Raw genomic sequence first — 11354 nt, forward strand, 5'->3', positions numbered from 1 at the left:
GTACAAGGCACCTGTGATTACAATGGGCCCCACCTGAGTGACCCCAGCCCCTCGCCCACTCAAGAGCCCTCACTTGCTCACACCTGCATGGCCCCTTCACGCTGGCCGACCCCCGGCAGGTCCTGTGGGTTAGGATCTGTGCAGCTGGGAAGGCGTGGCCTCTGCCCACACAGCTGCTCCTCCTGTGTCCAGCAAGAGTGCACCTGGGCAAAACCAACGAGACCACCGACTCAGGTGCCCAACACGACGATGCCGAGGTCGACCCTCCCCGTCGCTTTAAGAGGTGGGGGAACTGAGGCTCCGGCAGACTGAGCCCCCTGGGCTCCAGGGCGGGGAAGGTTTAGCGCAGGAGTTGCTGGGATACCTCGTGCGGGCAGTGACCTCGTCTCGCTCCTACCCCACAGAGGGTCCCAGCGCAGAGTGAGCCATCGGTGCTGCTCACCTGGGCGGGCGAGTCAGCGCATCCGTGGAGTCCAGGCTGCTGGTACGGCTCCAGGGAGGACCCAGGCCTTGTTTCCCTCTAGAGGCCGTGCCTGGCGCAGGGCCAGCGACATGGTTCACACTCAACCGATACTGCTACATGCCGGACCCACCCAAGGCTCTGGGCCTCGCACGGCCAAAGACTGGCGCCTGTCACTCAGAGGAACCAATCCAAAGGGCAGGAAACCGCATGCGACTGTTTGGGGCACACAGAGAGGTGGACAAGGCCCAGGCAGGGCAGCCAGACTGACCAAGGTGCCCCTGACTCCTCTGGCGATGGCAGAGCGGGGAGAGGGCAGCAAAGCCCAGAGGTAAGGCTTTGGGAGCATCACCCCAAGTTCAAAACAAACCCGGGAAAGTGCAGGTTTATACACACAAGTGTGAATTCTCCCCCTCCCTGCCTGGGGCCCCAGCCGCCGCCCACCCATCCTGTCACTCTCAGGGCAGGACCAGCTTCCCAAATGCCAACAGGGGCATCTACTATTTATTGTCCCCATTTGACAGAGGAAAAAATTGAGGCCCAAGGAATTACAACTCAGAGGAACTGAAATCTGAATTGGTCTGATCCAAGCTGCCAACCAGCACGAAGCTGCAGACGCCCAAAACGCACCCCCCGGGCCCTCGCTGCTGCTCCTGGGGGGGAGGGGAGGTTCGTGACTGAAGGTGGCCACTTGCCAAACAGCTGGGCAGATGTGGCGTGCGGTCGGCTGCACAGAGGATTAAACCCCTGCCCGTGGCTGCCCTCCAGCGCCCTGCAGCATATGAGCCCCTGAAGCCTGGCCCACACCTCCGTGAGCAGGTTTTTCCCCTCGGCAGCACCAGGAGGGTGTGTGGCCAGCCCTGGGGACTCTGCGGGACACGGAGGAGCACTCGGGCCTGAAGAGCCCAGTCCCCGGCCCAGAGCAGGCACGACTGCAATGCGCCCCGCCATCCTCCTCCCGCTCGCCGCTTCCCCACAATAAACACAGCTGTGCTTGCAAACCATCTCTGGGTGCAGAGCATCAGGGCTGCGGCCAGGCACCGAGTCCAGTCTCGGATCTTCCAACGAGGACATTTCCCGAGGCCTGCCCTTCCCCCCTTCATTCTCAAAGTACGGCTCGATCCCTGGCGCCTGTGTGCCCCCTCCTCTGGCCGCAGGGACCCCAGGCAGAGCCCCACTCGGCCACACTGTGGGCAACCGGCGCCCCATCTCTCAAAGGCAGAGGCTGGGCAGAGGGACTTGGAGCTGCTAGAACTTCTGCTGTGTCAGAGCCAGGGTCCGGGCAGATGTGGCTCCCATGGCGACCTCCCCAGAACAGGGACCCACTGGGCAGGAGGCTCCGCCCAGACCGAAGCGGCCCCAGGACCTTCCTCTGTCCTCTCCTTGCTCTGCAGGTCCAGCAGCCGAGCCTGCCCAGGGCCTCCTCCCCAGGGCCTCCCCTCTCTCCCTGAACCCCAGGGGCCCGGCTTTGCCTGAGTGCCCCCATCGGCTCCACCTGCTGTGGTCCCATCAAGGAGATGCTCAGGTCCACATCCTGCCAGCCTCAGGGCCACTGTGTCTCTGTTCCCAGTCCTGACCCTTCCCCACCTCCCAGCTCCTCTCCCCCAACTCCACGTCACTCCCTGAGGAGCACCATGGGCCGTGATCGCCACCCCAGCTTGGCTGTTCGCCGTGGGCCTGTGTGGCCTCGCCGAGCCCTCAAGGACCCTCCCTGAGTGGGTGAGTACGGTGCACCTGCGACCAGCCTGGGTCACACGGCAGAGTGCACTAACCCCACCCAGCTCCCCACAATGCTGTCCCCCAGCCTTCCCCACCCTCTGCCCACCTCTTGCAGCCCCCAAAGCCTGGCTCCCCTGCCCTGCACATGCTTGACAAGGCCGCGGCAGGACAGGGGTGCGCCGCCCCGCCTCCGAGCAGCTCCGGGCCAGGCTAAGGGAGGGCGTGCTCCCTTCATTTCCAGCTCACGGTGACAGGCTGGCCGCTGGCAGTGGCACTCGGGGGTGACAGTGAGGACCCCACCCACGCACGGGCAACCTGGAGCTCGCACCCAGAGCCCAGGCCGTGCTGCCCTGGGCGAGTATGCGGACCACTCACACGCGCTGTCTGCCTGCGTGCTCAGCCCAGGGGGACGCAGATCCCTCCACCCTGGACAGGGCCGGCAGGGCGCCACCCACAGGCGACGGTGAACGCTCCAACACTCAGACTGAAGCAGGACATCGCTTCTCACTGGTCAGACTTCCAGGAAGGGGCAGAGTGGGGTCCCTGAGGCTGCAGGGACGTGGGGAAGATGCAGACCCAGGCTCGCGCTGGCTGCAGGAGGGCCGAGCGGCACGGCACCGGAGGGCAGTTTGCCGGGACCCACAGGAACTGGGCACGCTCTGAAAATGACGGCAGGGAATCCGCCCAAGACAGTGCTGCAAGCTGCGCGTTTATTGTACAGTGACGGGGCCGCCTGGAAAACACGATCGCTCCCTTAGGTGCTTGGGCGCCCTGGGTGGCCGCACAGTGGGGGTCCACACTTCCTGACACAGAAGGACAGCCATGACTTATGACACGGGGACATGGCGACAAAGCTCTCTGTGCTGGGACTTTAAAAATTAGACGTGTGTACATATACAAGTGAACATATATACACACAGCATGCACACTGCACATACACACATAACATATACACAGCACATACACAATACAATCAGTACACGTGTACACACAGCACATACAGCACACATGGTGTACACACAGCAGATACACAGCACACAAAGCACACACAGTACAATAGCACACGTGTACAGGCAGCACACACAGTGCACACACAGCACATACAATATACACATGGTGTACACACCGTACTCACACAGCACATGTGTACACACAGCACATACACAGACACACAGTTCAATAGCACACACAGTGCACACTCGGCGCATATACATATGCTGTACATACAGTACACACATAGCACATGTGTACACATGGCACAGACACACAGTACAACAGCACATGTGTGTACACAGCACACACAGTACATGCAGTGCACATGTGGCACATGCATGCAGCACATAGCATGCACATAAAACACAGCACATACACATAACAGAGTACACACAGGACACACGGTATACACACAGCACACAGCACATACACATAACACAGAGAGTACACACAGCACACACGGTATACACGCAGCACACACAAAAACCATGCACTATACAGTACACACATATCACAAATACGTACAACACACACAGAGCACACACCGCACACCCAGCACACACAGTGCACACGCAGACCCAAGCCCTGGAACAACACCAAAATGCTAAAATGTCTGCATGTCTGGCAGTAGTGGTGCTAGGCTATTTTATAAACATGCGGTCATCTCACTGTTCTCGAAGGAAACGGACCATGAGCTGGCAGGACTGAGCCCTGATGCTGTCGTGTGACGAGCAACGCAAAGCCGGAGCGCCGGGAGCGCCAGGCCAGGCATGGGAGGCAGAGCTCTCAGACCGCTCACTGGCAACCCGAATCCGCCGGCCTCACGGCACCGTCCACAGCCGTGCCAGGACCTACACAGGAAACGCACTCACACAAACGGATCCCAGTTAGTAACGTGTTCTCCCAGCAGGAGCCAGGTCCCAGAGCGACTGGTCAAAGCCAGAAGAGGCACCTGCGGAACCTCACCACTCGCCCCCCTCTGGGGTTTTGTGAGTTTTGTTTGCTTTTGGCTTTTTTGGTGATGTTGCTTTGGGGTTTTTCACACTTAAAAATTAGGAACAAATACCAGCGCCGCGGCTCACTAGGCTAATTCTCCGCCTGCAGTGCCGGCACACAGGGTTCTAGTCCTGGTTGTGGCGCTGGTTCTGTCCCGGTTGCCCCTCTTCCAGGCCAGCTCTCTGCTATTGCCCGGGAGTGCAGTGGAGGATGGCCCAAGTGCTTGGGCCCTGCACCCCATGGGAGACCAGGAGGAAGCACCTGGCTCCTGGCTTTGGATAGGCGCAGCGCGCCGGCCGTGGTGGCCATTTGGGGGGGTGAACCAACAGAAGGAAGACCTTTCTCTCTGTCTCTCTCTCTTTCTCTCTCACTAACTCTGCCTGTCAAAAAAAATTTTTTAAAAAAATTAGGAACGAAAGCATCGTCCTTCACTTGATGACGAAAAGCTCAAACCAGGACCCAGCATCACACACAGCGTGGGGCAGAAGCAGGCGCGAAACCAGCACGCATGTGGCCTCGAGCCGGCACCGTTCCGAGCGTTCCCGCCGCTCAGTCCGAAGGGGCCCTCTGAAACGTCTGTTTGAAAATGGAATTAAAACATGAATTTTACTAAAACCTGCTTTTCACAAACTTTCCCAATACCCTGTGTATCCAGCACATTTAAAACGCACGAGATATTGAACTGGAGAAGAGGAGATGTGTGATAACTTGGGCAGGCTATGCCTGGCAACCCAAAAGCTAGCTTACAAAGGCGGCCGTAAAAGGCTGGAAAGCAAATAAATGTATGAAAACAAATTGCTTTCCAACATACTAGCAATACTCATTGGCAAAAAATGTCATGAAAAAAAAAATTCCCAGTCAAAATAGTAACAAAAAGCAAAATATTTAGAAATGATCTTTAAAAGCAATGGGTGGAACTTTTAGGGAAAAAAGCCTATAAATCTTTACCAGGGGAAATAAACACATGAGCAGAGGCGCAGGCATGTCTGCTCGGGGGACAATGAATTTCTTAAAAAGCGACTTCTGCCCCAAATCGAGCTTTAGCACCGAGCAGAATCACTGTAGGGTTTTTTTGGGGGGTAGGGGAGACGTTTAGTAAGTTTTTCTATATTTCATCTGAAAGCATAAGTGCAGAAGACTATTCCGAAAATGAAGGCTATGAATGAAAGGGGCTGAGCTGGCCTCGGAGACCCGGGACGAGGGGGGTCTGCAAAGCCAAAGTCAGGGGACTGTCCTCAGGTTCTCGATGCTGTTCCCATACCGTGCAGGTGGCCTGCAAGTGCTAACGACAGTTCAGCAAAGGGTGGCAGGAGGTGGAAGCCAGGGCGTCACCGTCGGGACAGGTACAGGTAAGCCACGCGTGAGTGGGAAGGGGGCCACAGGGACCCACGTGGTCACAACCGAGACTTGGAGACACCAGCATGAACTCACGGGGAGCTCAATACAGACAGTTACATGTAGAAGCCCTTACCAGTGCAGACACCGGCTACAAACACAGCACGCGGCCCCTTGTCCCATCAGCCAGGGGACAGTCTAGAAGCACCTACAGCCCAGTGGCCACAAGCACCCTTGACACCCACACTGTGGTATCTAACACCATTTTCCCATTAAAGGAATTGGGGCTGAGAGATGGTTGATTCTATGACTGGAGCAGGAAACACAGATGATTCCCAGATCATCTTATCATGCCGCTAAGCCAGAAAGAGCTCAAAAAATAAAAATTAATCAAGGAAATTTTTTTAAACACCATGAACACAACCATGAGGGTATGCCAACGGGACATGGGAGCCAACTGAGCGAGTTTCCCATGACCAAAGTAAGAAAAATTTGAGCCACAAGACAAACCAAGTGGTCTTGGATTATAATCCCAAGGATACAATAAATACCCATGATGCCGCGCTCACACACACACACACACACGTGAATGAATAATAAATAAACACATGGGGAAGACAGCTCTCCTGGCAGAAAAACCCCAAATGATTTCCATAGGCACTAGGCCCACCCCAGGAGGTGGGTGGGCTGTACAGGGACTGCCTGCCAGAGTCCAGGATGGGAGCAGAGAGTGAGACAGCAACTTCCCAGTGGGCAGTCCTGGCAGGTCCTGCCCGAGCTGGCCAGCAAGCTTGTCATGTTGATGGCAGGGACCCTGCACCCACATGGGAGATCTGGACAGAGTTCCAGGCACCTGGCTTCATCCTGGCCCAACGTTGGTTGTTGAGGACATTCATGAATGAACCAGTAGAAGGAAGATCTCTTCCTGTCTATTGGTCTCTGTCTCTCAAATAAAAATAAGTAAATAAAATCTATAAAGAAAAACTAAGGACATCTGAATAAAATATGCACTTTAGTTAATAGCAGTGTACCAATATTAATTCATTCATTGTGATGAGTATAACATAATGTAAATTTTGAATCATAGGGGAAACTGGTTATTGGGTATGTGGGACCTTTCTGTACTTCCTTCACAACTATTTTACAGACCCAAAATTAAAGATTTATTCAGCATTGTAAAAGAATAACATGAGGAAGAAGTCAGTCTGTTGGCACACAGGATAAAGCTGACAGTTAACATAAAGTGCTCCTGGCACAAGGACTGACTCACCACAGGACAGAGTGGCAGGCCCAGAGAGTTTCCCAGTGGAGCAAGCCACCGGGCATAAGGCAGGTTCCAAATGAACAAAAAGAAAAGACATAGAGCCGGCACTGTGGCGCAGCGGGTTAAAGCCCTGGCCTGAAGCGCCGGCATCCCATATGGGCGCCAGTTCTAGTCCTGGCTGCTCCTCTTCCGATCCAGCTCTCTGCTATGCCCTGGGAAAGCAGTAGAAGATGGCCCAAGTCCTTGGGCCCCTGCACCTGCATGGGAGACCCCGAAGAAGCTCCTGGCTCCTGGCTTCGGATCCGCGCAGCGCCAGCCGTTGCGGTCATTTGGGGAGTGAACCAATGGATGAAAGACTGCTCTCTTTGTCTCTACCTCTCTCTGTAACTCTTTCAAATAAATAAATAAAGCTTTAAAAAAAAAAAGTGAAACAGCCAGGTCTCAAACAGGCACTGGAGGCGTGGCTTAAAAAAAAAAAAAAAGAAAAAGAAAAAAGAAAGGACTATTGGATAGACCGGACCTAGCCCATTCTAGAGTATCTTAGATTATTTTTTACACCAAGCATGAATCTTTTTTTTAAATTCTAGGATAAAGAATTAAACGCGGCCGGCGCCGTGGCTTAACAGGCTAATCCTCCACCTTGCGGCGCCGGCACACTGGGTTCTAGTCCCGGTCGGGGTGCCGGATTCTATCCCGGTTGCCCCTCTTCCAGGCCAGCTCTCTGCTATGGCCCGGGAAAGCAGTGGAGGATGGCCCAAGTGCTTGGGCCCTGCACCCCATGGGAGACCAGGAGAAGCGCCTGGCTCCTGGCTTCGGATCAGCGAGATGCGCCGGCCGCAGCGGCCATTGGAGGGTGAACCAATGGCAAAAAGGAAGACCTTTCTCTCTGTCTCTCTCTCTCACTATCCACTCTGCCTGTCCAAAAAAAAAAAAAAAAAAAAAAGAATTAAACGCAAAGAAAGAAAACAAAAAAAAAAAATCAAGAATATCCCTGATTTTGTGATAGGGAAATTTAAAAAAGCCCTTTCTAAGCGTGCACATGAAGGAATCACCAGACTCCGTAGATTCCTCCACTTAGACACTGACAACTTCAGGACATCAGCGATGGCAACGCTAACACGGAAACAGCCAGAAAACAACCACACAGCAGAAACAGCTAATGTCAGCAGCACGAAGTCCTCACAGCAAGTGAAAAGAAGACCAGGAAGCCCTCCCAGGGGAAAAGTAGCAAAGAAATGGGCAATTTACAAGAAAAGAAATTCACACACACACACACACACACACGCCCTAGTGAACATTTGAAAATGGACCAAACTTCCCTAGCCGTTAGACAGCAGGTAGCACATTGCATCTTTTGGACTAGGACCAAAAAAAAGTTTTATTCCAATTCCCAGGGTTGGGGGCAGCAGCTCTAAAACCGACCTCTGGACCCAGGTTAAACTCCTGGAACATTCTAGAAAACAACTTGAAGAGCTGCCCACCCACCCGGCGAGTTAAAAACAGCCTAGGAATTCCACTTCGAGGAACTTTAATCCTACGGAAAAAGCAACCAAAGATGAGGACAAGGACTGACCCACAAGAGGGCTTTTCGTAATGTTTTCTTAGAGAAAAACTAGAAACAAAGGAAATTTTTAGCCGAAAGAAGCAATTAGCGAGCGCCTCACTTTCCTATCTGGAAACATACCACTTTTTTTTTTTTTTTCCATTTAGAAACTTTAACAAAACTTTCCAAAGATTCTGGTTGGTCTCCCAGCCTGTCCACTCTGGGGCCACTGCTGTCTGCCTGGGGGCTGGGAGAAGGCTTCCTGGAGGAGGCAGCCCTGGGGGCTGTTCAGCTCAAGCTCTCCGTCCCACCACAGCAAGCCCCACTTGCTGATTCCGGACGCAGCCAGACTCCCAGCAGAAGCCCGCAGCGGCTGCTCGCAGCCATAGAAGGAAATCCAAGTTCAGACGCTCAGCCGGGAGCCCGGCTGGATCCAGCCTTGCCCCTCCCGGCTTCCCGGCCTCACTCCCCCGCTCCAGCTCCCACACACACCTGTCCCTCCATGTCAGCCACCCGGCAGTCTTCTTGCCACTACCCAGCAAGCTCTGTGAACCCCCCCCGGGGGGGTCCTCCATCCCTGCTGGCTCCCCAGCACCTAGCATCTGCCAGGCAAACCTTCATTTGTGCTCCTGAAGCTCAGCTCCAAGGCCACCCCCCTCGGAGAGCCTTTTGTCCGTCCCCTCCCTAGAGGACTGACCAGCGACCAGAGCTGGGACCTGAGCCAGTGCGTGTCACTTTGCACCCCCGCCGCCTGTCCCCAACAGGCTGTGGGCTCCCTGCCCCCTCCTGGTTCCCTTGCTGCTCCCACACCTGCACCTGCAGGTGTCTCTAAAGAGGATGTTGGGGGATGTTGGAAGAGGACTGGCTGCCTTGTAGCACAGAAGTCGGGGTGACGGGCTGAGCTTGCTGGCCGGTGGGGAGCTGCACCTCCAGCCTCACCCACAGAAGACGGAGAGGTGGGGGCTGGAAGGAGGGCGTCCTGCAAGTGGCTGACGGCCGGAGCAGGGCGGCGAGGATGCTGGGTCAGGCCCCAGAGGGCTGCTATCTCACCCTGCGATGGGAGCCAAGCGCGTTAGAGACGAATGTGGCTTAGGAACCAGGAATGACGTCGCCCTGCCAGGTGGCCTTTGGGGAGTCTCGCTGGGGACCTGGGTCGCAGTTTCTCCAACTGTAGGATGAAGGCGTGTGTTAGGTGACCTGTGGGCTGCTTCAGGTGATGTCTTTGGAAGCCCAAGAACAATCCAGAAAGGGGAGTGGGGATAGGAGACAGAGGTAGACCCGTGTCCTAGCTGGACCCTGGGACACACTTCACATCCTACCTCCTCACAGTGCCCCCTCCCCCACTGCCCCCGACCCCAGCCTTGTCCATTCCACGTTCCCATAAATCTCTTCCTGGTCTCCTGGCTTCTGTGCTGTGAGCTGCCACGTCTTGCCCCCCCACCCCCCAGACTCCAGGAAGCAGCTCCAACTCCAAGCCCCTGCACAGCCAGCTCAGCGCGGGACTGCGAGGGACGTGTCTGGCCACCGCTGCCCATCCCTCCAGGACCTGCAGCGATGTGGTGATTAATAAACGCAGATCAGTCCAGAAGGGCTCGTGAGCAGACAGCACTCGCTCGCTCACCGTGTATTTTCTCAGTTCAAAAACCCATCGAGGCAACTTTGCAAGGAACCTGCCTTTGCGGGGCGCTTTCTCTAGCGGCCCTTCTGGGTCGAGGGCTAGACAGACGCAGAGAGACGCTGCAGGGTCCAGGGGCAAGCCGGCGGCTGTGTTCCATCAGTCCCCCCTTGCTTTGCGGTGAGCTCAAAATGACCCAAGAGCGTTGGAGGAAAAGCAGTCCGGCTGCTGGGGACCTGGGTCCTGCAGTGCAGAGCTCCCCGCCCCCTGCCCAGGGACCCCAGGCTGAGCTGCCAGGAATGGGGGGTGGGGGTAGCAGGCTTCGGCAGCAGGTGGCGGACAGGGGTGCGGGAGGGGCACTGCCCGTCTCTGAGGGAAGACAGGTGAGGGGGGCAGGGCGCAGCTCCCCGGCTGGGTTCCACGGGGGGGGGGGTCCCATTTCTGTCCCCAAGGCCCGCCTCTTGGGGCTGTTCTGGCCTCAGACCCACACTGGGGTACATCCTAATTAACAAAAGGCAAATGCGGGGCCCCCGATAGGGAGCGTTCTGGCCATTTGTTGGGTGGGGACAGCAAGGGTCAGGAAGGTGGGGTCACTGCTGGAGTCTTGGCCCAGAGTAGCACTGAAGCGCTGAGCTACCGGCCGCACAGGCGCACCGACAGCGCCCTCCCCACAGCGCCCTCCCCGGAGGTGCGGGAGGGGAGAAGGGAGGGAAGGGTCGGGTCAGGCCCTGCCCCAGGTGCCCAAGAAGGCGTCCCTGCCCCAGGTGCCCAAGAAGGCGTCCCGCCCCAGCTCAGGGATGCTCCGCGCCCGGGAGGGGACGCGGGGCGCTACCTGGGTCGTGGAAGGGCACCAGCACGTAGTTGGCGATGGCCTGGCCGCGGCTGCTCAGACTGCGCTCCAAAATGCGCGAGGCGCCATCGATCACCTGCATCAGGTCGTCCCACATGGAGCCAGTGACGTCGAAGACGAAAGCCAGGGTGGCGTCCCCCGCGGCCGGGGGAAGCGCAGTGGCCGCGCACACGGCCAGCAGCAGCCGCGGGAGCAGCGCTCGAGGCTTCATGCTGAGCGTGGCCGATCGGCCGCCGGTACAGGCGCTCGGGTGGAGGCGCGCGGCGGCCCGGGTGCGCCCAGCAGCTGCTGCGGCGCGCGGTGCCTCCTTGCCTCACGGCGCCGTTGGGCCGGTGCGGTGCGCACAGGACAGGGGCGCGCGGCGGGGTCCCCCTGCTGGGAGCCCGAGGCGGGTCCTAGAGCCCACCCCGTTCAGGGTCACGGGCCCGCCTCCTCCACTCCCCCCACCGTGACTCAAACTTTCCCACCCCCACTGCTCTCCAGTCCAGACCCGAGGTTAGGGGAGGACGTGGGGCCCTGGCCAAGGCGATGAGAGATGGAGATTGCCGGACATCCCCGACACCTGCGCCTCCCGCTGAC

The 11354-nt window shown here is 56.9% G+C and overlaps 1 protein-coding gene across 1 annotated transcript in view; it reads right to left on the reverse strand.

The window, feature by feature from the left end:
* The window catches only part of HMCN2 (hemicentin 2), a 139177-nt gene extending 128191 nt beyond the window's left edge, over positions 1-10986 (reverse strand). Inside the window, exon 1 of the mRNA XM_062208446.1 lies at positions 10758-10986. Within this exon, the coding sequence (XP_062064430.1) occupies positions 10758-10986 (229 nt within the window). The remainder of the gene's footprint in view (positions 1-10757) is intronic.
* Between the last annotated feature and the right edge of the window lie 368 nt (positions 10987-11354).

Source organism: Lepus europaeus, chromosome 12 (assembly GCF_033115175.1).
Source record: "Lepus europaeus isolate LE1 chromosome 12, mLepTim1.pri, whole genome shotgun sequence".
Classification (NCBI taxonomy): Eukaryota; Metazoa; Chordata; class Mammalia; order Lagomorpha; family Leporidae; genus Lepus; species Lepus europaeus.